Genomic DNA, 24456 nt, shown 5'->3' on the forward strand with positions numbered 1-24456 from the left:
TAATATTAATCTGCACTTCCTATGTGCCAGCCCTTTACTGCCATGAGCTCATCATCTATCCTTCCAACAACCTATACAGGACATGCCGCTGGCCTTACGGCTGTCAAAACCAGAGCAAGTAGCTTGCCCGAGACACACCACTGAGAAGCAGTGCACCGGGATTCAAACCCAGGCAGTCAGGTTCCAGTCCTGCTCTCGCCTCTAAATCCTGCTTTGCCCGTGTGCTCCTGGGGACAGGGCTGGCTAGCTGGGAGCCTGGGCCCCAGGCCCCACCCAACCCTGCTGTCACCAGGAGGATCCCCCTGACACACTGGTGGAAGGAGCTGACACCAGGGCTTGTAACTTCAGCTCCTCCCTCAGCGTGGCAACCCACCCCGTCTTTATCTCCAAGAGCTTGCCCTGGAGCAAATCCAAAGCCCCAGGTGCTGTCAAGTTCACCACCCTCGTGCTCTTCCTACTCCACCTCCCTCAGACCACTCCCTGGACCAGCATTATGCTGGGTTTCATCCCACAGAGGCCTTGTGGAGGAGCTGAGGGGTAAGGACAGGCACGCTGCGGCCTGGGTCCACCCCTGAATCCAGCCACACTCAACCCGGAGGACCATCGCTGGGGCTTTCCCGCTCACACTTGTCCTCTGTCCTCTCGCTGGAGCTTCTGCTGAGTGAGTGGCAAGGACAGGAAACCCTGCGACAATCTGGAGTCCTGGGGGACAGACTGGGGTGTTGGGGAGCACTGCTGATACAGAGGGCTTGCCTGCTCCTGGGCACACTGTACACACAGGCTTGTCGCCCAGCCAGGGCTGTGCCCGCTGTGTGGCCACCCCAGGGCACATAGACCCACGGGGCTCCTGAACCAAAATCCATGCCCTGTGAGGAATGGTCACCTTGCAAAGCACACAACTGCAGCTTGGACCGCTGCCTGATTTGGCGAGGGGCTCGTGCCCCCAGCTGGCCCCTGTCTGGTGCCTCCCCTCTTCCGCGCCCCAGCCCTCCTGCAGGTGCCTGCCTTCTCTGGCGGGGCTTTTATGGCCAGCTCCGCAGGCCCGCCTGCACAGGCCGCCAGCATCCTCCATTCCTCCGGCCGGCCCAGTTTATGGGCTCAGTAATGAGCCAGAGGTTCAAACAGCCCCTGGTGGGAGCAGCTGGGCTGGGGCTCCAGCCTGGGGAATGGCCCCCCAGGTCCCAGGCGCTCATTACGCTCCCGGTCTGGGCCCTTTTACTAGCTGTTTATTTGCAGGGTGGGTGCCTGACGCGCAGGCAGGCCCCAGTGGGTGTGCTGGGCTCCAGGTGGGGAGCCAGGCCGGGGCGACCCGCGGTGGTTCAAAGCAGCCGGATGAAAGGAGACCTTGTGCTTTACGACAGTCTCGTCTGGTTAATGGGGTCCCCGGAGGGCCTGCCTGCCAGAGGCCTTGAACCCCTCGGCAGAGGCCTGGCTCTGCGGCAGGACTGGGGCGCCCAGAGGCCGTGCAGTAACGCCACACTCTCCCATCCCCAGACTCAGTCCTGTGGCCCAAGCCAGCTCATTGGTGCCTCAATAGGGGCACGGCTCCACCTGCCTCCTGGGTCCCTTCCCCCCACAGAGGGGCCAGCTAGCTCTTCCTGGGTCAAGCCAGCTCCCCCCTCACGTTCCTGCTTGACTTCAGAGCTCCCTGGGCTCTGTTTCTCAACCTCCTCTTCTGTCCTCCACCCGTACCTCCAGCTACCCTCTCTTGGAGCATGGTACCCTCTGGAATTCCATTCCCCTTGCCCCCCCCTCCCAGGGGGGCCTCTCCTGGACTCCCTGACCGTCTTCCTTCTCTCCACCCTAGCAGCCCTGGTAGCCTTCTCGTTCTTCCAGGGCTAGCCCAAGCCTATGGGTTGGGCCACGGTGGGTCAGCCCAATTCTCTCCTTCTTCCTTGCCGGTACCTGTAATACTGACATAAAACGCCATCATTGCCAGAATGCAACCACCTCAGATTCTTAACCAGCAACTCCACTTGGGTCCTCAGAACTTCCAGGTAACTCTCTCAGCATCACAATGAGCTCACTCTCTCTCTCTCTCTCCCTCTTCCTCTCCCTCTCCCTATCTCTCTCTCTCTCTCTGTTCCCTCCCTCACTCAGCACAATGGTTACTTCCAGCCTTTTTCATCTACCTCAAGTCACCTGCCTCAGTGCCAGGATATTATCTCTCCTCCTACTTTGTAGAAAAAACAGAGCCTCTGCTTCCTGTGACTCCTTGCCTACCTCTCCACCTGTCACAATGAAGGGGGTAGTCCCGCCTCCCATCTAAACAGGCCACTCTGCATCTCTCAGGCTCAATTTCCCATGCACACCTGGCCCCTTGTATGTCGTGCCTGAGCCCTCCCTTCCCCATTCCTGGCCCCCACTCTCCCTCTGCCCACAGCAGAGAGGCAGTGCGTGTTTGATTTGGAGCTCTTCCCCAACAAATGCAGCACTTGCTTTGTTATGGAAACAACTCGTGCTAGACAAACACCCTGAGCAAAGGCAAACAAGATTAAACCTACAAACAGGCTAGGCTTTCCTTGACTGCACAGAACCCAAGGCTGTTGCTAAATTCTGCCTTCTGGCAGGAACTACGCAGCGATCCCTGGGTGAAAGCATTCATTTAACCTTGTTTAACCCTCTTTTCTTTTGTTTGATGGTTTCAGAATGCTCAGCGGACCATTTTGGTTTCTCTAAAATGCAGATGATCCCGTGTGTAAGGCTGGGAAGGGGTCACGCGGAAAGAATGGAATGAACAGAGCTAAGAAGACCTACCTAAGTGGCACATAGGAAGTACATTCTCTATTTCCCTCCTTTAAGTCACTCAGCCATTCAGGAGAGAAAGAGGAGTCGCAGAAGCTTTGCGGCTTGAAGCCTTGAGCCACCTCAGGAATGAAATGGGGCCAGAGGAACCTCAGAACACCAGAGCAGCATTCACTTTGCTGAAGAGAGAGCGCCCCAAGGTGGAATGGTGCTAAGTGGGATGCAGGCAGGCAGAAGCTCCAATGGGGGTGCCCTCTGCTTCCATTCCGCCTGTGCTCTGGGGCCTCCCCGAGGACAAGTGCAGTGCCACCAGGAAGGAGGCCGCCTGCCTCGGGATCTGCCTACTTTAGGAAAAATGAATTTGTTGCCCAGGTAAGACCTAAATGGAGAGGTGCTGAGACACAGAGAGCTGAGGGACCCACCTCCGCCCTCTGGCTGATGCACCAGGTCCCCCAGGTGCTTTCTGCCTGCAGTGAGGTCAGGGAGGGAGGAGGGCAGTGTCTTCGGCCTGGAAGACCACAGCTGCTCCCAGTAACTGTCCAGCGTGGACAGTGACCACAGGCACCAGACACAGAAATGTGGGGTATGAGGTAGCAGGAGAGACTTAACTAAGCAACCCCAATCCTATGGACAACCCAACCCATAGGCAAAGCTCCGAGGAATATCGCCCTGTGGGGTTTCCCCACTGCCCCTTCGATAAGCGTGCTGGGCTTTCCTACAAAGGTTCTTCCCACTCTGCCCTGTGACCCTTCCTGCTGCTTGGTTTGTCTGGGGTCAGGAGGAAAGCAGTAGTTTCAGGATCTGGACTGAGCTGTGTACGATGGTTGTGGAACTGGTGTGGGGGCATTTGTGGGGTGGTAGCGATGCCAGCGATGGCAATAACGGTAGAAATGGAAGAAGTGGGGGTGGGGAGACGAGTGATGGGCTATGGCAGTAGTCATCACGCGGTGATGGCCCAGGGGGTTCCAACACTGGGGGCAGTGGTGAGTGCTGACGATGGCAGGGCAGTCACAGGGACCACAGACAACCCCAGGACTAGCACCGCGGGGGATGGGAGCGATGCTCACCTTCTTGGAGACGGTGCACACTTGCTCAGCCGGCAGGTAGTCAAAGGGGAAAACAAACCTCCAGTTAAAGTTGCCTTCGCCTCCCAGGGACCGATAATGCACATCGGTCTTTTGCTTGTGCTCTTCAAAGCCAACCATCCAACTAGACAACATTTTAGAGAACATTCCTAATTAAGGCTTCCACCACACTATGCCTCCTCAACATAACATCCAGGCAGTTAAGAAGGTAAATGAACTCGGTAAAGGATAAAACAAAAATAATTCCCAAGAAATCTCCAGGAAGTACCGAATGTGCCATAAATTTTAAGGCATTCTAACTTCTCTCCTGAGGGACAGCCTCAAACCTTATATGTTCAACACAGAGATTTTTGTAGAAGAAATATGGTAGGAGAATGACTCTGTAAGGGCAGAGATCACTGCCATAAGGCCCTCCTTCCTTTCTTGTTCTCTCCCTCCCCTGCACCGGAGCCCCCCACTTTCCACCACCCCAGAGGAAGCAGAGCAGCACCATGGGGCCGGGACAGGCAGGAAGGGGCATGACTCCCTACCCTTTCACATAAATATCGCTCATCTTCTCCCCCGTGATGCTGAGGTCGTCCAGGACCACGTCCTTTGTGTTCCATACAATGCAGCGCAGGAAAAACCTGTGAAGAATGGGTCAAGTCCACATGGAGTTCCCATCCAAGGGTGGGCAGTCCTTGACTGAGAAGCTAAGAAGCCAGCTCACCCAACAAGACCCCGATGCTTGCCTGGCCGGGCACCTCGCCACGCCCATACAAGAGTGGTACGCTGTGGCCCAAGTGGCCTCCCGCCCAGCCTAAGAGTGGCCTCCAGGTCCCACCCGCAGCTGGCTGCAACCATCCTGCCACTGCACTCGGCTCCAAGCCAATGGCTGGGGTAAGTCACCTTCTGGCTCTCCGTGGAGTGATGTTGAAGGGAGGTCCAGGCCGCCCCAGGGCCTTTGGAAATAGGTCGATCCACATCTGCAGCTTCCCCTAGGGGGACAGAACTCTGTTTTCTCCCCACCTTTTTCACTCCACCAAACCTACCCACCACCTGCTCTGTGCCAGATAGGCAGGGCACAGAGCAGAGAACATCCAGGCCCTGCCAAGGAGAGGCTCACCACCACCCCAAAGAGGAGGTGCCCTGCATGGGGCTACAGGGCCAACTGCAGCAGTGAGCCGCTTGCCCCAGGGCTGATGACGTGGACCTGTGCCTGGGGGTCAGGGTCAGGGCAGGCTTCTCAGAGACCATGATGTTTGAGTTGAGTCTCAGCGTGCTGGAGGGAAAAGGGAAGAAGGGCATTTCCAGCTGAGAGACTGAACAAAGTCACGGAGGGTCAGAGAACACAGTTTAGCCACAGGGGATTCAGAGGACTTCCATGACCAGAAACCGCTCTACCTGCCACCCTTGGCTCCCTCCCTCTGCAAGTTGGGTATTACTTCTGTCCCCATCTCACAGAGAAAGAGCAGGGATTGAGGTAACTTCTCCAGGATATATAGCTCAAGAAGGAAAGTTCACATTTCAACATCGGCTGTGCCATTCTGGGGCAGCCTCATATCAAGGGGAAGAGAGCTCTCTCCAGCAGCAGAGATGATGTCCCCTGCATGTCTACAAAGGCACCTTCATTGCTACCTTGGCCTCTCTCTGCCTGTAATCTTTTCTCTCCTCCACCTCCAAAACCTAGCCCCAACCTCACCTCTTCCAGGAAGCCTCCCAGTCTCAGCCCTGGGCCTGCTGCCCTTCTGCTCACCCTCCCTCTGCATGGAGGATGCCCTTGGCCCTCCTGGTGACAGCTCTCAATGACAGCTCTGCCATTCTGTCACAGGGTGCTGGCAGCCCTGTCTGAATTCCTTACTGCAGCCTAGCCCAAGGCCAGCCAGCTGGATGTCACTCACCAATGGTAGGGGAGGGCATCCTGGGCCATGCTGAAACAGCAAGGCTTTTGCATGACTCATGGGAAGTAGGAGGTCTATCCATGGGGATAGAGGAGGTGACTTGGGCTTATTCCCCAGATCCTGAGGGCTGTAGGTGTCTGATGGAGGGGAGAGACAGGTCTCAGAGGTCCCCCGCCCCCCCAACACCACATAGGCTAACAGTGGTCACCACCCAGACTGCAGAAAAACATGTCAAGGAGGAATTGGCCAAATCCTGAGCTCCTTGCTCAATGCCTCTGGCATGTGCATGCTGTCCTTGGGGCAGAGCCAGCTGGGGGTCAGGGCTCAGGGGCCCAAGGGTCAATGTCTTACCTGCTCAATGTCTGGCTGCAGGGGACTGTAGAGGGGCCGGGATTCCACATGCTCAGGGACCAGGCCCTGCTGCTGGAGGACATATAAGGCTAGGCGCTCTTCCACTGGGCCCAGGTGCGGGTTCAGGACCCTGCCAGCCTCTGCTCCAGAGAGAAGACAAAAAAGTTGTCAGAGCTGAGTGAGCAAGAAATGGTAGGGCTGCCTGGAGGCCTCGGGAAGCCCCTGCCCCCTCCCCCCTCACCTCTAGCCAAGACACACACTTCTGATCCTCAGGTCTCACTCTCTGTAAGGGAAGCCCCACTGTCCACTGGCTCCAGACTTAAAATCCAGATTCCTCATTGCCATCGCTTCTACCAAGCCCCTTCTGGAAAGCTCCTCCTCTTCTCCACCAATACAAATCCTCCCTGCTCACCAAAGCTCATCCCTTCCAGGAAGCCCTCCCTGACTGCTCCAAACTCTGATCCTCAGCAACCTCTACTCCTAGATTGGGTATCTAAGTGCTTTCAATACTACTATTCTCTGGTTCACACAATCTGTTCTGTTACTAGCAGTAGCTAAAATAATAGCAATAACTGTGAACTGGAACAGGAATCAGGCACCGTTCTTCATAGATATTAATAAGTTCTATCCTTATAATAACTCTATAAGGCAAATGCTATTATGGTGCCCATTTTACAGATGGCAGAAACGAAACACAGAGTAGTTACACAGCTGGTCAGCAGGACACCCTCATTTAGGAGGGTGCATGACTAGATGTGAACACCCTTCCCTACCCCCTCGTGCTTCCCAGGTACAGCTCCTCCCTGCCAGGGAGTGGGCTGAGGGCTGGCGCTGTGGATGAGATGAGGACACAGGCGTGATTCTGACCCACACAAGCCTGGCCAACCAGCCAGCAACATGAACTTGGAGCCCCCACAATAGAAGTTTTGACTGGGCATAGGTGGGCCCACATTTGTCCAAACACACATGTACACACACAGGTATGTGCACTCAGATGTGCCCTTGTTGACCAGCTCAGACTCTCACAGGCACACAAACACACACACACACACATGTTCATCTATCAAGCCTGCTCTGCCCACTTCAGTAGATACCACAAAGGAAGGGGCACAACACTGCAGAAGGAACACTCGGCCAGGAATCTGGTTCTGTTCCTATAACCGGCTGGGTGACTCTGGGCATATCGTTAACCACTCTTGGCCTCAATGGCCTCATCTGCAAAAATAGGCAGATGTCCGACCTCACCATCAATAGTTTTCTGGCGTTCCTTTCTTATGAATTTATGACCATGAGCCCTGGTCCCTGTGCTAAAGCTGCTCGTAGACTAGCAGAAGGAAATGAGACCACCCCGAAAACAGATGCACATTCTATGGGAAAGGAGAATGGGGGTTGGGTTAAGGCCTAATGGAGAGGAGCTGGCTCAGCCACGACCTAGAAGAGTCAGGAAAACAGAACGAGAAGAGGTGGGGGGGCTGGGGGAATCAAAGCCGCCATTCCCCGTTTACAACCTCAGCACCAGCTCTGACATCAAACATCTCTGAAACCAGCAGGAAGTGAGGGGCCCCCTGGGCCTGTAAACACCTCCAGGGAGTCGGAGCTGCTCCTGATGGGCAGTGTAGGCCTGTGGGCATCCCAGACACACAGGGAGCATGTGGTGCAGTTCTCAGGCACGAGCACTGGGCAGATCCAGGGGCGAGCATGGACGCATCAGGTTCTCTGGACCCCCTTTTGGGTGCTTTAGGTATAGGAGCTATGAGTGTTGGGGAAGGAAGGAGGGATGTGGGGGGGAGGCTCGGAAGATACCATGAACGCCAAGCTGGCAGGCTAGTGCAATTCAAGTAGAAAACCGTTTCGCAGGAGTAGTCTGCACCCCAAACTCCAATTCAAGTCTGACCAGCCAAAGCCAGAAGCAAACAAATCCTAACCATGACCTGGCCCCTGGCCCCACCCAATCCCTGACATAGAGGGCGAGCCCACCGTGGTTCTGGGGGCCTGTGGCAGCTCACCTATTTCTTCAATGGTGTACTCTTTATCCTGAAACACCACGCGGTCTGTGTGGTACACAGGAGCCTTGACTCTGTGCTGCTGGCAGAAGAGGTGGAGGAGCTGGGAGGGGCGGAGCTGGTCCCTCCACTGGTTGGGTCCAGAGCTGAGGCCGAAACACAAGGCAAAGAAGAGATGCTCCAGGGCACTGCCCACGGCAGAGTGGTGCACAGCGACCTGTGTACCACATGCACGGTATCACCCACCCTTGACTTTTATGTGGGCACACTCACTGGCTGTGTCTGGGGCACCCACTTTAAACACAGAGAAACTGAGGCCTAGAGACAACAGAACTTGTTTAAATACTTACTGAGTTGGGTGGGGGTGCATGAGTGGCTCAGTGACTCAGGTGACTCTTGGCTTCAGCTCAAGACATGATCTCACAGTTCGTGGGTTCGAGACCCATGTCAGGCTCTGCACTGACAGCGCAGAGCCTGCTTGGGATTCTCTCTCTCCCTCTCTCTCTCTGCCCCTCCCCTGCTCTCTCTCTTTCTCTCTCTCAAAATAATTGAATAAACTTAAAAAAATAAATAATGAGTTGGAATCTAGATGTTTCCCATTTCCAGATTTAGATAATCAGACCCTAACAAGACCCCAATTGGCAAAAAGTGGACAGGGGATGTACACACAAGTTCACCTGACATCAATTCCTTGAGGCTCAACTGGCACCCATGTGTCTCACTGTCTCCTTTTGCTGTTCCCTTCTTTTTTTTTTTAAATTTTTTAATGTTTATTTTTGAGAGAGAAAGAGACAGAACATGAGCAGGGGAGGGGCAGAGAGAGAAACAGAATTCGAAGCAGGATCCAGGCTCTGAGCTATCAGTTCAGAGCCTGATGCAGGGCTCGAGCTTACAAACTGTCAGATCATGACCTGAGCCAAAACTGCACATTTAAGTGACTGAGCCACCCAGCCACCCCTGCTTTTCCCCTCTTCTTGATTCTTCCCTCTACAGGGGCTCAACAGTGTCTTAAGGAGAAGTGGATTACAATAATATGATAAAGAGCCAGGTTCTTAGAGTCAGACAAACAGGTTCACATCCTAATCCCACCATTTACAAGCCGTAACATTTCCTTATCTGTACAGTAGGGATAAGACCCCCAACTGGATGGAGCGAGAGAACACCTCTGAAGTGCTAAGCACGGAGCTGACACATAAGAAGTGCTCCATATGCGGGGGGCAGGCCTGTTGGCAGAGAAGCAACCAGCCCCCGTGCACCTACACACAGTAGGTCTGTGGGAGTCCGCAGCGAGCTCCAAACTTGGACAGCAGCCTATTCTCCAGGTCGATGACTGTCTCCCCAATCTTTTCATCTTTGGAGAGGAGGTCATAGTCATAGAGAGTGATCTTCAGGTCCTTCTCGAGAGGCAGAGTGCAAGTCAGCTCGAACATCCTGCAGGGGGCCCGGGACAGATGTCAGGATACTGTAGGCTCCCTGATGTTGTTGGACACAGCAGGTACTCAAGGGAGGGAGAGCAGGACAAGAGCAGGGGCTTGAAAGCCTTCCTTGGCCCCCTCCTCCCCTTCCAAGAGTGGTCCTGGGGCCCACCCTCCTAGGTTTCTTATATATCTTAAATTATTACCCCCAGCGCTCTACTGATACTGGCCTTTTCAGTGTGTGTGTGTGTTTGTGTGTGTGCGCGCGCGCGTGCACATACACATGTGTGTCAGATGCTCCCAAATCCTCTGGGCTGAGCTTATGGTATGTACCTGCCTGATAAACCATGAAATGAACAAATGCATTGGAACAGAGAGTTAACACTGAAGCTTCAACCAGGACAACAGGAAACAAGAGATGTGAAAGTGGCAGAGCTCTAGAATTTACCAGGGGCATGGCCCAGAGTCCACTCTGGGGACACTTGGGGGTTCACACCTGCTTGCAGGGTGAGAAGGGTGAGGATATGTGAAGAGATGTCTTTGGAGAGAGCTCCTGCTGTGCTCTGAGCTCTCCATCCCCCACCCTGGTCAAATGTAGAGGTAGAGTCCCTTTTCCCCTGAAATAGTTCCCTGCAGGTGGGAGGCAGAAGCCTGGCACCTGACTCCTACTCAAGAAAAAGAAAGCAGGCAGCTGAGAGGAGGAGGAGGAGCAAGAGGCTATACACTGCTTCCCTCCTGGCTGGGGCCCCATGAGGCCACCCTGAATCCTACCCCAGGGGACCCGGGGCTCCAGCAGTGAGACTGTGGACAGGCCCATCTGAAAAGGGCCACCAGTAAAGGGACATAGCACCTGCCATATCGTGGGAGCTTCAGTGGGTGGGCTCAGAGGAGCCTTCTGGAAAGCACACACAAGAAAATATATCAGCTTTAACATCTGCCACCCAGAGAGTGCCCCAAAAACAGAGACAGTGAGCACACAGGGCCTTCCTCTCGCAGGGGCTCCCCTAGTCCTGGCCCCACACAAACTAAACCTCGGCAGCTAGTCGGGGTTTGGGGGGAGTCATCAGTCAGGAAAGGGAGAGAGGCAGAGCCCCCTCCCTCCCTTCACACATACACCTACACACTGCAAGCGTCTGTACCCATAGTGGCACAGCTGTACCCTGCTGGGAGAGGGGACAACTACCCTAGAGCCAGTCAGGTTCCTGACTACACACAGAGGGGCATTCTGGTCACCACCTTGACACTGTGGGTTTAGGACAAAGCAGATTGTCTGCAAGTAAGCAGAAACATCACCTGCCTGCCCAGTTCCTACTCAGGAAGCAAGGAAGGCAGCCCCCACGAATACATGTTTACAGGATATTGGCAGATAAAAGCAAAGCTGTGTTTTCATTCAATTCCACGAGTTGTGCTTGCTCCACACATGAGTTAGTTATACAGTTTCTGCACTCGCTCTCCCACCTTGCCCTGGGCCCTGACACTCACGCCCGCCCCACTGGTGGAACTGGCCCCATTATGATCTGCCGCCAGGTCACCGTTAGCCTGTGGTTCACGCAGGCCACCGGACCTCACCAAACAGAGCTGCTCCCACCTCCTTCCCTGCAGCCCCTCCCTCCCAGTCCAGCTTGCTGCTGGCTCATCACTGGAAGGACTGTTTCGCCTTCAAAGGCAGCAATTCTCCAGGCTGACTTGGCCCTCACTGCAGAGCTCAGTGACTGCAACTAAATCTATAGACATGGGTTTATGAATTCAATGTGTCACTTGACAATATCAAAACAACACACCTTCTCCTACAGATGCTAGAGAACTAGCCACCAACTTCCCTCCGTAACTCTTTCTCCAGCCTAAACAAGCTCACATCCAAACTGCAAGCAATTCACAATGCCTGGGAGCTACTCCCATGCAATGGGCACGCATTCTTCCTTTCCTTGTTCTTGGATTTCAAGAAGCATTTTACTATCTCTTGCTCTATCTATCCGCTAGAGACGAACATGAAACAAAAAAGAGAACAATTAGTAAAGGCAATATGGGATACTGGATTAGATCCTAGAACAGTAAAAAGACATTATGGGAAAATTGGCCCAATCCTAATAAAGTCTAGAGTTTAGTAAACAGTAACGCACCACTATCGATTTTTTTTTTTTAGTTTTGACAACTAAGCCGTGGTTAGGTAAGATGTTAATGGCAAGGGAAACAGTATGAAGGGTATACAAAAACTGTACTAGATCTGCAACTTCTCTGTAAATCTAAATTTACTCTAAAGGAAAAATTAACCTAGGAAAAGAATAATTAGCCAGTGTGCTCTGAGTTTCCATTTAGATTTCTGATCTTTGAGGTAATTGTTTATGTGATCAACTAGGAGCTTCTGCCAGGACTCAAGTCTTAGCACATAATGAAAAGCTAGCTGAGGTTACATCCCAATAGACAAGCAGGATCAGGGGACCACAGCTTTGCCGCAAGACCTGGGGACTTCCCAGTGGCAGCCACAGCTCCACACTGGGGGAAAGGGGGGAGGCAGCAAGGGGGGGGGCGTTGTGCTGTGGGGGGATTGTTATCCAGATGGGCCCCTCCACCCCAGCACCCAAGCTGCCTCCAACCTACTTTCCAAACACAGGCTCCAGAGTACAAGGAATGTAGTTATCCTGGTCGCTCACTGATTTCTTCCCTATGGAGATCTTGATGTAAGGATCACACTGAAGGAAGAGACAGAAAGACATCAGGGAACTCACTTTCCCTACACATCTCCAAGGCTTCTTCAGTCCTCTGCCTCCCCATGGGGTTAGGAGGCCGGCCATCAAGAAGCTGTCATCCTGTCATTCTGCCAGGCCAAGGGCCCCGTCCTGCACGCCGCCACACCAGGTGACCCTGACATGGACTTCTAGTCACAGACTGGCAGTGGAAATGGTGTACCCAAGTCCTCCACACTCCCAAACCACCGCCCCACTGGGAGACAGTGAGTGAGGACAAGACTCATATCCTCAGAAAAATAGTGGCTGCTATTACATGTGACTGAGCTAGCTGGGGTCCTCTCTGTGACCTCTGCTTCAACAGGTCGAAGGGAAAGAGATGGCCGGACTTTATCAGCCCAACCCAGCCCAGCTTGGCCTTCCCCGAAGCCTCCTGCAAGAACTGGCCTCCAGGAGCAGCTGCGGCCAGAGAATGCTCAGGGTCAGCAGCGAAGTGTATGAACTGACCACTGGCCACAATCACATCTTGGAGGCCGTTGGTGGTGCCTAGGTTGGGGATGGCTCTATTCTGTCTGCTCTTTGACAGCCCAGCAGGGCAAGGGCAACTATGACTTCTCACCTTGAAAAGCAGGGCTCCAGGAATAGGACACCAGACCTCCACCCACAGCCTCAAGGACATACGCAAGGCCTACACCCATCTAAGGGGATGAGAGAGGACCCTGGCCTCGCACCTCTGAACTCCAGTCATCCCCACATCCTCCACTTCTTTCCTCCTTCTCTCTTCCCAAGTTTTCTCTACCCCTCCCCCACCATCTCCCCAGAGCTGCAGACTCCTGCCCTCCCTCAGGGCCAAGGTCAGATGAGGGGATGAGATACTTGCCTCAGGCACAAAATTTGAGTGAGTGCCATAAAACCCCTCAGTAATCAAGATAAACAAATTTTGATGCAATATTTAAAAAGTGAAAAATCAACGCCAACAGGCCATGATGAACAAAATACTAAATTTTAAATAAAGACAGGATCAGTATTACTGATTTTTCCTTTGGCCTCGGGCTCCACCGTGGCTAGGCACCACACAGTTACTGAGCCCTTTCTCTCCTTCCCGCACCCCCACCACCTGAAACGTGACAAAGCCCAGTCCCAGCCCACACCTTCCACACGGCCTCCTCCTGTGCCTCAGCCGCGTGCTGAATGGACAGTAAGCAACCTTCTCACAAACTCTTGCCGAGTTTTTTGGCCCATCCTAAAATACTCTTTTCTTCTTCCTCCCAGCCTATCAAAACTCCTTCAGTCCTTAAGAATTCTATGCCTTCTACGAAGCCTTCCTCATTATTCCCAAGTCTTAATGCTGCCTGGCCTTTTCTGACCTCCCAGAGCACTTGGCTGTAGACAGAAGTGCATCCAGTCAGCTCTCAGCACGGCGTGTGTTGGGCTGGTTTCCACAGCTTACTGTGAACTCCCCAGGACATAGCTGTTTCCAGATTCCACAGTCCATTTGTACCCCAGCCTGCTGTTTGGGAAGAGGTGAGAGTCCCAGGATTGTTACCTTCCCATTGGGGTCCTTGGGCTGCAGGCCAAATGCTCGGATGATATAGATGCGGACCAGGCACTCCTGAGGCCCCTGGGCAGCCAGCTGGTGGAACTGTCTCGGGGGCATGGGGATGGCGGGGTCTTCTGGGAGGGGATAGATTTTGAAGAGGCCCTGAAAAGAAAGGGGCCAACTCATTCATTTTCATTGTCACAAACACAAACACCATCATGACCGTTAATTACCCTCATCTCTACCAGAGTCATCTCACCTGGGACCACCAAGTCCACCACCATGCCTAGAGGGATGCATCAACAGCGTCAAGAGCATCACCCTCACTGTGACCACCTCCATCACCCACATGGTCACCAACATCAACACCACGGTCATTACTGTAGTTACTACAGTATCTCTGCTCCTGCCTCCTCCACTTACTGCTGCCATTTCACAGTCTTAGGCCTCCCAGTTAGGGACACGTTCTCAAGGACTTACCTTGAACTCCCCAATAACAGATGGGTCCTCGGTCTCCTCCTGAGTTTTGCCCCGGTAGAGCTTGAAGGTGTTACAAAAGTCAGATAGACCCTCAAAGGCTTCCACATTCTCCAGTTGTGTGTCATAGACCTGCCATATGTGGGGGCAAGAAAAGGGGACAAAGGAGAGAAAGAAGAGGAATAGCAAAGGAAGAGGGAAGATGACAGTATTCAAGTGAAGAAGGATGAGAAGGCATGGAGAAGAAAATGAAGGGAAAAGGCCATTTGCAAATTAGAGAAGCAAAGATGGGTAGGAGAGGCGAAGGTCAGAGGCCAAGAACAAAGAGGGTGGAGAAGGAAAGCACAAAAGCAGAGATTAAAGAATGCAAATAGTGGAGAGGAGAGAAAGAGAGAAAGGTCAGGGACAGAAGGGACAGGAGAAGGGAGGAAGGGAGGACGTCATTTGTTCAGCACCACTAGGTAACACTTTTCTGTTCTAGGTATCTAGGAGTCATCAGGTACATGGGGGTATAGTTTTTTAAGAGAATAAAATCAAACAAATTAATGGATAGCTAACTTATGTGAAGACTGCAACAGAACTCTAGAAAATTTATGGGTCTGCATTTCAAGCCACGATGCTCACTGTCCAGGACATCCAGATGGCTGTAGCACCAAACACCTGGCCAAGGAGACCTTTTGAGCATTACTTTAAATATGTGAACCCAATTTATCAATTTCATTCCCCTTTAACACCCACTGTTACTTGCTAGTGTTTTGGAACTACTTAGGCTTAAATGAAGCAAGAGTTTCCTATTATAGATGATAAAATGTACCCAATAGTGCTGTTAAGAACTTAATATACAGAGGCCCCTAGGTGGCTCAGGTGGTTAAGCGTCCGACTCTTGATTCCAGCTCAGGTCATGATCTTGCAGTCATTGAGATCAAGCCCCATATAGGGCTCTGTGCTTAATGTGGAGTCTGCTTGGGATTCTTACTCTCCCTTTCTCTCTCTCTCTGACCTTCCCCTGCTTTCTGTCTCAAAATAAATATCTAAATATTTTTTAAAAACCTGCTAAGTTGTTTATACCTGAAACTGATAGACAAGACACTTCAGGTAAATTCCTTTCTCATATTGCTGAGTATTGTAGCTCATTTAGACCTGGTCCAAGTTCTGTCCCTTCCAAGAAATAATTAATGATGCAAGCAGAGGCAGGTTCATTGTTAAAAATTAGTAAATACAAGTAAATATAAAGCAAATACTATTATTATTGCCTTTCATTTGATTCTCAAAAATAACAACTACTTATTTGGTTAATATTTGAGATGTATCATTTTGAGTGTGCCCTTGATCCACTTACACAGTTTATTTCTTTCAAAGGACAGTTCTTTCATTTGTCAATTCTACCATATCCTCTGTTCCAGTTTCTTATTTCTGCTTTTGTTTTTATTATTTTGTTCTTCCTACTATTCTCAGCGGTTTTTTTTTTTTGTCTTTCTGTTCTTTGTAACTTGATGAGTTGAAGCTTTATTTACTTTTCTCCCTCTATTCTGATGAGGAAAATGCTTATTGCTATGAAATTGCCTCTACTTACCACTGCCTTGGCATTGTCTCATTTGTTTTGATCATAACATTATCATATTCATTTTCTTGCCATGCCATAATTACAGTTTTATTTTTATTATTTGATTACAAGCTAGATGGTTTTTTTTCATTCTTTTATTTTAATTAGGCTTTTAAGGCTATAAATTTCCTCTGAATGCTGCTTTAGCTATAACCAGCAAGTTCTAATATGTAGCATTTTATCATTGTTTCCTACATAATCTGCAGTGTGGCTTTGTATTTCCTCTTCTACCAAGAACTGTTAAAAGAGAGGTGTGTTGGGTTTTTGTTTTTTTAAATTATCTAGATAGGAGAGAACTTTTGGGCTTTTGATCTTGTTATTATAAATCTCATTTGAGGCACCTGGATGGCTCAGTTGGTTAACTGTCCAACTCTTGGTTTTGGCTCAGGTCATGATCTCATGGTTCATGAGTTCGAGTCCTGCATCAGGCTCTGTGCTATCAGCACAGAGATTCTCTCTCTCTCTCTCTCTCTGCCCCTCCCGCACTTGCTCTCTCTGTCTCTCTCTCTCAAATAAATAAACTTAAAAAAAATAAGGTCTCATTTTGTGGCATTATAATCAAAAACACTGTCAGTGGTATGCCACTTTTTGAATTTTATTAAAGTTTTCTTCATGGCCTGTTACGTAGTCAATCTTTGTAACTGTGCCAAAGGCATCTCTGTTTTCAGGCTACAGGATTCAATCAGGTGAATAACTATGCCAGCTCTCTATATCCTCTTACGTTTGCATCCCCTTGACCTGACATGAACCGAGAGAAGGGAAAAATAAATCTCCCCTTACTTACTATTTCTTCCCATGTCTCCTGTAACTTCTGTTTTGTGAATAATGATATTGTGTTATTTAGCACATAGTTTATTTTCATAACTGTCACCTCTTGGAATGGTATCATTTAATGTTATAAAGTATCATTCTTTGTCTCATTCATTTGAGGGAACTAATTCGACTCTCATCTAATAATAAGACTGAGACTTCCACTTTTAATGTTGCTAGGCACACATTTTTACCAGCTTTTATTTTCAACCTTCATGAATCTCTTGAGACCAGATTTAAATTTTATAATTAATGAACAATTGATATGATATGCACTGATATAATATGTATATTTGATCTGGGTTATATTTATATTTATGTAGTCATATAATATGTTTGTTACATTTCCCAATTTCATCAATATTTTTTAAATCTTTGCCTGCATGGTCTATTTTCTGTGTGTGTGTGTGTGTGTGTGTGTGTGTGTGTCTGTGTGTGTGTTTCTGATATCTAGGATGTGCTGCATTTATATTCTAATATTATTATACATTTATATATACTACTATTTCCCTAAGTCCTCTATGTCTTTAGGGACAGTATTTATGAGTTCCCCACTATAGCAATAATAAAATAATAGAATTCTATCTCCCTCCCTGCTCTCACTCCCTCACTCAGGTTCAGGCAGTATTGTCTTCCTTAGTATTTACTTGGTACTACTTGCTTATAATTTGTTCATGGTCCTGTTATTTGATTTGTCAATTTTAAATACAATCCTATTATTTGATTTGCCAATTTTAAATACAATCTCTATTTATTCTACAACATAACATGCCAATCTAGGTCCTCACTCTGTATACCATCATCTTTTCTCCTTCTGTGCCTAAATTTTGTCAGTTTTGTTACTTCCACATTTTCACCAAACATATTTATATTCTGTCCTGTTACCCTAATCCTGCCATTTATTTTCATTATAGGTCTAAGGTAAAATATGGTCACAACTAGTCCCTTTGTTCTGGCTTCCCCCATTATCTCTGAACTGAGCTCATTCCCTAGGAGTTCCTCAAGATGGGGGCATGGGACCCATATCCCCAGTTTCTGACTATGCCACCTGGTTGTCTGTAGCCGTTGTGCCTGAAGGGAAGCTTGGCTGAATATAAATCCTGGGCCACCCTTTCTTTCCTTGATGACTTTACACATGGTGCTTTACTGTCTTTGGGTATTAAATGTTGTTGTGGAGAAACTGAGGCCACCTTGATTTATTTCCTATTTTAAATGGCTTAATTTAAAGTCATTTAAAGACAAGAGAGAAAAGAAGAGAAAAGGGTATGACTACCACAAAAACTCTTCCTTTATCTCCAAAGTCCAATAACATGTACCAGGATATGTCTCAGGGTTGACCAATCTGGGTTGGTTTTTCCTGACACACAGTGGACCTTATTGTATGTATATTCAGGTATTCCTTCACTCCAGTGACATTCTATTACACTCTTAAGTGTCTTTTTGTTTTAGTTCATTGTTTTGGTTGTCTTTCTCAAAGACTCCAATTATGCAAATGTTGGATCTCTTTTCCCTGATTTTTATATTTGTTATTTTCTCTTTATTGTTTTATACTTCTGTTTTTTTTAATTTCCATATCCTTCAGCTGACTTCCATCATTTCTGTCCTCTGCCCCTTCCTGTGTGACCCTTCTGCCCTGTGCCCCTTCCAACCTGCTGTGTCTTTCTTTCCTGAATCATACCAGTTCACATATCAGGTCTCCTCCTTCCACCATCCTGTGAGTTCTTTCATCTCTGCTTTGCATTCTGACTGTCCCACCTCTGAAAAGTTCACAGCAAAATATTTCATTTCATCTGCCCCTTGGAAAAATTTTCCTGGTGGGTATATATCCTCTTCTCTAAGTTTTGATTTGTATTTTCTTTTTTTTTCATAGTATTTTTAAATTAATGCCCTGAGAGTTCTTTTATTATTTCTCATCATGAAAGGTGTTGGATTTTTCTAGCCTGATTATTTCCTTCCCATCCCCACACCCCACAGAGGCAGACTGCTTCCTGAAAATATGGCTCATCTATGTGATTCTTGGGTCGTCCCATCTTCTCTGCCTCTCTGAACCAGCCAGCTCTAAGGGGCATTTGTCTGAACCTTACTCCAAAGTTCCCATATCCATTACTGCGAACAAAGGGGGATAACTTTCACATTTCATGGTGAAATCTCAGCTTCAGGAACTATATTTTTTAACTACTTATTATGAAAGTTTTCAAGCACACACAAAAGTAAAGATAATAAGCACCCATGTGCCTAGAACCTGTCTTAATTCATTCTCAACATCCTTTTATTAGGAAGGATGGGGCTTTCTGAGACCTGCTACCACTATGACCTTTCATCATTTTCTCTTCATCTACTGCCTAGTGGCTTCTACCCAATCTTGGTTGCCTTTGGACAGCCCTTACATGTATTTTGGAGTCTGCGGGTTTTATTTGTTTCCAACTTTTACTGAAAATGGAGTTTGTGGGTTTGAATGATTTCCAGAAGAAAAGGGGGAAAATGCTGACTTATGCAGCCATGTTCATACTGGAAGTCTCAATAAAATACTTTTTAAATTTTCAAGTGGTTGGTCTTTTTGTTTAAACTTTTGTTATTAATTTCTCATTTTACTGCATTTCAATCTGTCTTACATGATTTCTGCTTTTGGTAATTTATTGTTAAACTAATATGTGATCAGGTTTTGTAAATATTCTCTGAGCATTAGAAAAAAAATAGCCTCTATTTTTTAAAATTATTTTTCATTCTCTATTTTAAAGCTAGTTTTGATGTAACTCAAAAAACATTTTACCTTATTATTCAGACCTCTCAGTTCCTTATTTATTTACTTGTTGCTTCATCTGCCTAGGAGAGAGATGCATTAAAATCCCCACTGCAAATTTAATTTCTCTCATTTCATGCTTTTATTTCTGTGAGGTATGAGTTTACATATTCCTACCATTTTTGCTTTAAATGTGTCTAAGGTTTATAGTCCTGTACATAAATGTTTGGGCATTTTCTCACTGAAGTGTGTATTTTTTATTTATATAAAACACACATTTTGTTTCCTTTGCTTTTTACTTTAAATTCTGCTTCTTTTTATTTGTACTTGCCTTATTTTGTTTGCCATATTTATTTTTTACCCATTCTAAGTTGTACTGTTTTAGACATACCTCTTAAGGACAGTCTAATGGGTTTTGAATTTGATATAGTCTGAGAGTCCTTATCACTTAGTAGAGAAGTTTAATCCATTTTCATTTATTAGGAAAACAAATATGTGTCATTCTTTTTCTGTTATGTTTTTCTATGATTTCTGTTTTCTGTGCTTTCTTGTTTGTATCTTTTGTTTTCTATCTCTTGCTACTGACACTGAGTTGTATTTTCTCCCTATGCTAGTAATTTCTAAATTATGTTTTTTTTTTCTCTACCCATTGTGTTCTCCATTCTCTCCATAATGCTACAGGCTATTTTTCAAAAACTCATGGTGGTGGTGGTGGTGGTTTTCTCTATTTACTTATCCTTAAAGGATAGCGTTCTTTCCAGGTCTGGTTCCAACCACCCCCCACCTCCTCCCTTCCCCTGGAAACAGGTTGAATGCATATTGTTTTGGATGGTCCATGTTCACTTGGACACTGTCAGAGATCTCCTCAGGGAGGTCAGGCAGGAGGGCTGTGAGCCAGTTCTATGTCCAGCATCTGAGGGAGCAGCAAGGGGGCCAGGGCCACAGGCCACACTGGCAGGAGTCCTCATTCTTGGTTTCTCTCATTTTCTGGCAAGGCCACAGTACCACATGCCAGACCAAATGTGTCGGACCTTCTTCCTGGTACACAAATAGTTCAGTCTCTTTGCCCAACCTCACACACCCAACTGCAACTCAATGAAGAATTTGCTGCCTCAGGAGGCCTATGCCTTCAGAGCCACTGCTGCTGCCTGAGGCCCAGTCAGGCCTCCTGGCACCATTCACCCAGAGGCCCCCAATCTATCAGAGACAACTCTTGCCACCTGTGGAATCACCCTCCAGAGTGACCACCAAAGGCTTTCGGCCAGCAGAACCATCTGAAAGCTCAGACCACCACCACTCCAACTGGCCTCAAATCCCGTTCATCCAGTGCCCTTTGGGGTGCTCCCCAGAGCCCCTCCTTGTGTCTAACAGCCCTCGCATACCTTCTCTAAGGAGGCTTGCCAGGCAGCGCACAGCAGATACAGGACACCCACTCACATCTGAATTTCAAATAACTAACAAATAATTTTGTTAGATAAGTGTGTCTCATGCAATATTTGAGGCATAAGATGTATTTATCTAACAATTATACAAGATACATGAAAATATTATTCATTATTTTTCTGCAATTCAAGTGTAACTGAGCACCCTGAATTTATCTGGCAACCCTCTCCAGGACCCTCTACAACTCCTCTGGGGTGTAACTTTGAGTCACCTCTGGTTATCTTTTTTTAAAGCAGTCTACTTTTAAAAAGGATAATTGTATTTGTGGAATTTCCTCAAAATACCAGAATTTGGCTGACTCATCCCTGGCTTTGTTTTTGTTTGGTTGGATGGTTTTGGGGGGTTTTCTTTGCTTCTTTTTTCACAGAAATGAAATTTACCATGTTTTTATATTTGCTAGGTAATTTCTGTTCCAATTGCAGGGGTGAAGGAATTGGAGCTACATTCTCAAGCTGACTCTCCTTTTAACACAATTTTTTAAATCACAGAAACATTCAAATAACTTTAAAAACAGAATAGTATAACAAATCCGTAAGTACCCATCCTCAAGTTTTAACAATTTTAAATATTTTGCAATTTCAACAATTTTTAATATTTTGAAAATCTACCAGAGGGCCACTCACATCATCTATCTATCTTCCCCTTTCTTTTTCTTTCCTTTCTTTCTTTCTTTTTTTTTTTTAGAATTTTAAAACAAATCCCAGGCCAGGCATGATTTCATCCACAAATACTTCAGTATTTTTCAACATTCTTCCAAAAGTACTTTCTTCAGTATTCCAACCCACACTGACTTCTTGCTCTAAGTCAGTGAGTGACTTCTCTCACTTCAATTGGTTCACCAGGATTCATCAGCTCTCAGGCACCAAATGAGGAGAGACACATATGTGTTCAAAGGAGGTGACACGCATGTATATGTACTGTCTTCTTGTGGCACCCTCCCCATTCCCCAGTGTCCCTTGTGCATGCCCAGGGGCTGTTAGACTGAAGAGCACACTGTGGGAAGGCCTCACCTTTAGTGTGTCAAAGCCCTTCTCCAAGTATGGACCGCACTTTTCCCTCTCCCCTGTGGAGGCAAAGAATTTGCTCCACCAGTCGATGAACTCCTCCTCCTGAGTGGGGAGAAAGAAGGAGATCACTTCAGAAACGGAACTTACCCAGCAAGGTCCTTCTGGACCAGACACCTGTCAAGGCTGATGGGCTGCCGTGCACTTCCAAGCTCTCCTGTTGGGTGAGTTCAGGGGAGCAGACAGCTGGAACTCCCCACCTCTCGGGGAGCAGACTGCACAGATCAGACCAGAGCACCTGCTTGGCATTGAGAGGCAGAGGCTCCAGGCCTGGCTTTACCCTCCACTCATTGTGTGATTCTGTTAAGCTCCCCGGCCTCCTTACTCCATTCTGCGACATGGACATTATCATCACAGTGCCCCCTGCATCCCAGGGACAGACTGGTGCTGAAATCAGAAGGTACATACAGTAACTCTTTGGAGGAAAATGTCAACAATGTGTCATTTATGAATAAAATGTGGTAGACCGGGAAAACTCAGACCTCAAAGAGTTGTCCTGCCTCCCCAATCCCAGACAAAGAAAAAGCATCAGAAATCAGAACTTAGCTTTCCCAAAGGCAAATCAAGACAGAGTCCCTAAAAGTCAACAAATGCTCACTAAGCACCCATTATTCGAACGACCACTATGCTAAAAGAAGTTTGTGACAACCCACTCTCTGGCCTGTCCTTCCTCCACTTGCTCATATTTGTAGGAAAAGATGCACAGGTCTGTTGTGGCACACACTGGTCTCCTCACCTCCTCCTCATCTCCTGCACGTGGTGTGTCTACAGGCCCTCTTAGCTCTTGTGTCTAGAATGTTCCTCCAGCTGTGTCCTGTCTATCTGTGTGTATCCTATCACCCAGGGAGTCTGCAAGCTTCTTGAAGGTAGGGTGGTCACTCTTTCTCAGGTCTCCCTCCAAACCCTGCCTAGAGCTGGGAGCTCAGTCTGTGCCTGTCAATACCCTCAAAACTCACCCAGTTCTGTGGGAAGGGCCAAGGATGAGGTGTCGGGAGAGCCCATCTGGAGCTTGCTTTTCCTCCTCTGTATGAGGGAATATGCCAGATCACCCAAAAGTCTGCTCTGATTCTATAAAGTCAACTGAATGTCTATCACTAACTTTCTGGAAATGCCAGTGGCTACCTTTAAACTAATGCTCAGTCCTTTGAGTTCTGGCTTATTAAGAGTGAGAACAGACTGGAACCAGGCCAAGGGTACCTGAACAGGCACAACGGAGAGCGGGTAGGGTGAGGGTCTCAAAGTCTCCACCCACCCTGACAGTGTGGCCCTAATACCACTGTGTGGCCAAAACATGATCCCCAGATACACGGCACAGAGAGTGAGTACCAGAGCGAGGCTGAGGCTACAGCGGGTCACTGTTAGATGAACTTACCAGGAGGGACTTCTGCAGCCAGGAGAGAGGAAAAGCCATTCAGATGGGTTAAGATACAGTGTAGCAGAGCTTTCTGGCTTGTAACCACTCCAGAAAAAGCCAGCATAGAACAAGGCCAACCCTAGCCCTGATTTTTAAGTTCAATTTAAAGAAAAATATGCCAGGGATGAATAAACATATGCAGACACATATATCAAACTCATAACACAGAAAAATACATTTATACAGACATGCCCAAGAGATATGTATATACTGCAATGCACATATACCCCACCAAAATACACACATGAACACACAGGCATATATGTGCATACAGGTGGAAACAGTTAGACTGGAAGTCAGTTTAGTTGTCTGATTTCTCCTAAATCTTTGTTTTCTTCCCCAGCCCAGATACTTAAAGATTTGAGTTTATGATTCAGGCTCAGAGTCAGGCACAAACAGGCAACCAACCAGTGTGTTCCGTACAGTGAAATAACAGAAGCAGTAACAGAAGCACAGTTGTTGTGGGAAAGTTGTTATATTTCCCACAGTCTTGAAAAACCAAGTAAATTTTTTTAAAACAGGAGTATGGAGACAGAGAATCTGAATAATACCACTAACAATGTCAATTAAGAAGACAACATTATGTGATCTAAAAATAGAAAATATACCTTCTTTTCTGGCACCATTGGCGCACTTAGAAAAAATTAAAAGCCACAAGCAAATCTCAATAATGTCCAAGATAAACCCATATCAGTCACATTCTTTGACCATAATGCAGTAAAACTAGAAATTAGTGAGAAATTTAAGAATTAAAAATCTGAACCTTTTAAAAATTTAAAGACACATTCTTAAAACCTTCCTGGGTCAAAGAAAACCAAACCTAAAATCATAGATACTTAGAAAATTCCAACAGTGAGATGGTGATGCCCCCAAATTTGTGGATTATAGCTCAGTCTGTCTCAAATTCAGTCTCAAATGGTCTTGCTTTTATACAAAAAGAATGAAAATAAATCATCTGATAGCTCAAGAAATTAGAAAATGGAAAATAGGAAGACCAAAATTTGAAAATGATAGGCAGAAATTAATATAGTAAAAAGGATACTATAATTGATAATTAAATCTCAGAGCAAACTTTCAAAAGACCAATAAAATAAACATTTATCAAATCTAATGTTTAGAAGTAGGTACACCATTAGGAATGAGAAAGATCAAATAAAACGACATTATGCGGAGAATGAAAATATTAAAGGAGTTGCTACAAC

General features: G+C 47.6%; 1 protein-coding gene across 12 annotated transcripts in view; it reads right to left on the minus strand.

The window, feature by feature from the left end:
* DYSF (dysferlin) overlaps positions 1 to 24456 on the minus strand; it is a 220569-nt gene that overhangs the window by 13036 nt on the left and 183077 nt on the right. For all 12 annotated transcript variants that reach the window (XM_077766310.1, XM_077766308.1, XM_077766305.1 and 9 more), the window contains 10 exons: positions 21787 to 21885; positions 14184 to 14312; positions 13710 to 13865; positions 12078 to 12169; positions 9325 to 9495; positions 8068 to 8210; positions 6062 to 6201; positions 4719 to 4807; positions 4361 to 4456; positions 3813 to 3954 (listed from right to left, as the gene is read on the minus strand). In XM_077766310.1, coding sequence (XP_077622436.1) covers positions 3813 to 3954; positions 4361 to 4456; positions 4719 to 4807; positions 6062 to 6201; positions 8068 to 8210; positions 9325 to 9495; positions 12078 to 12169; positions 13710 to 13865; positions 14184 to 14312; positions 21787 to 21885 — 1257 coding nt within the window. The remainder of the gene's footprint in view (positions 1 to 3812; positions 3955 to 4360; positions 4457 to 4718; positions 4808 to 6061; positions 6202 to 8067; positions 8211 to 9324; positions 9496 to 12077; positions 12170 to 13709; positions 13866 to 14183; positions 14313 to 21786; positions 21886 to 24456) is intronic.

The sequence above is a fragment of the Crocuta crocuta genome, unplaced genomic scaffold, assembly GCF_008692635.1.
Source record: "Crocuta crocuta isolate KB4526 unplaced genomic scaffold, BGI_CrCroc_1.0 scaffold113, whole genome shotgun sequence".
Taxonomy (NCBI): Eukaryota; Metazoa; Chordata; class Mammalia; order Carnivora; family Hyaenidae; genus Crocuta; species Crocuta crocuta.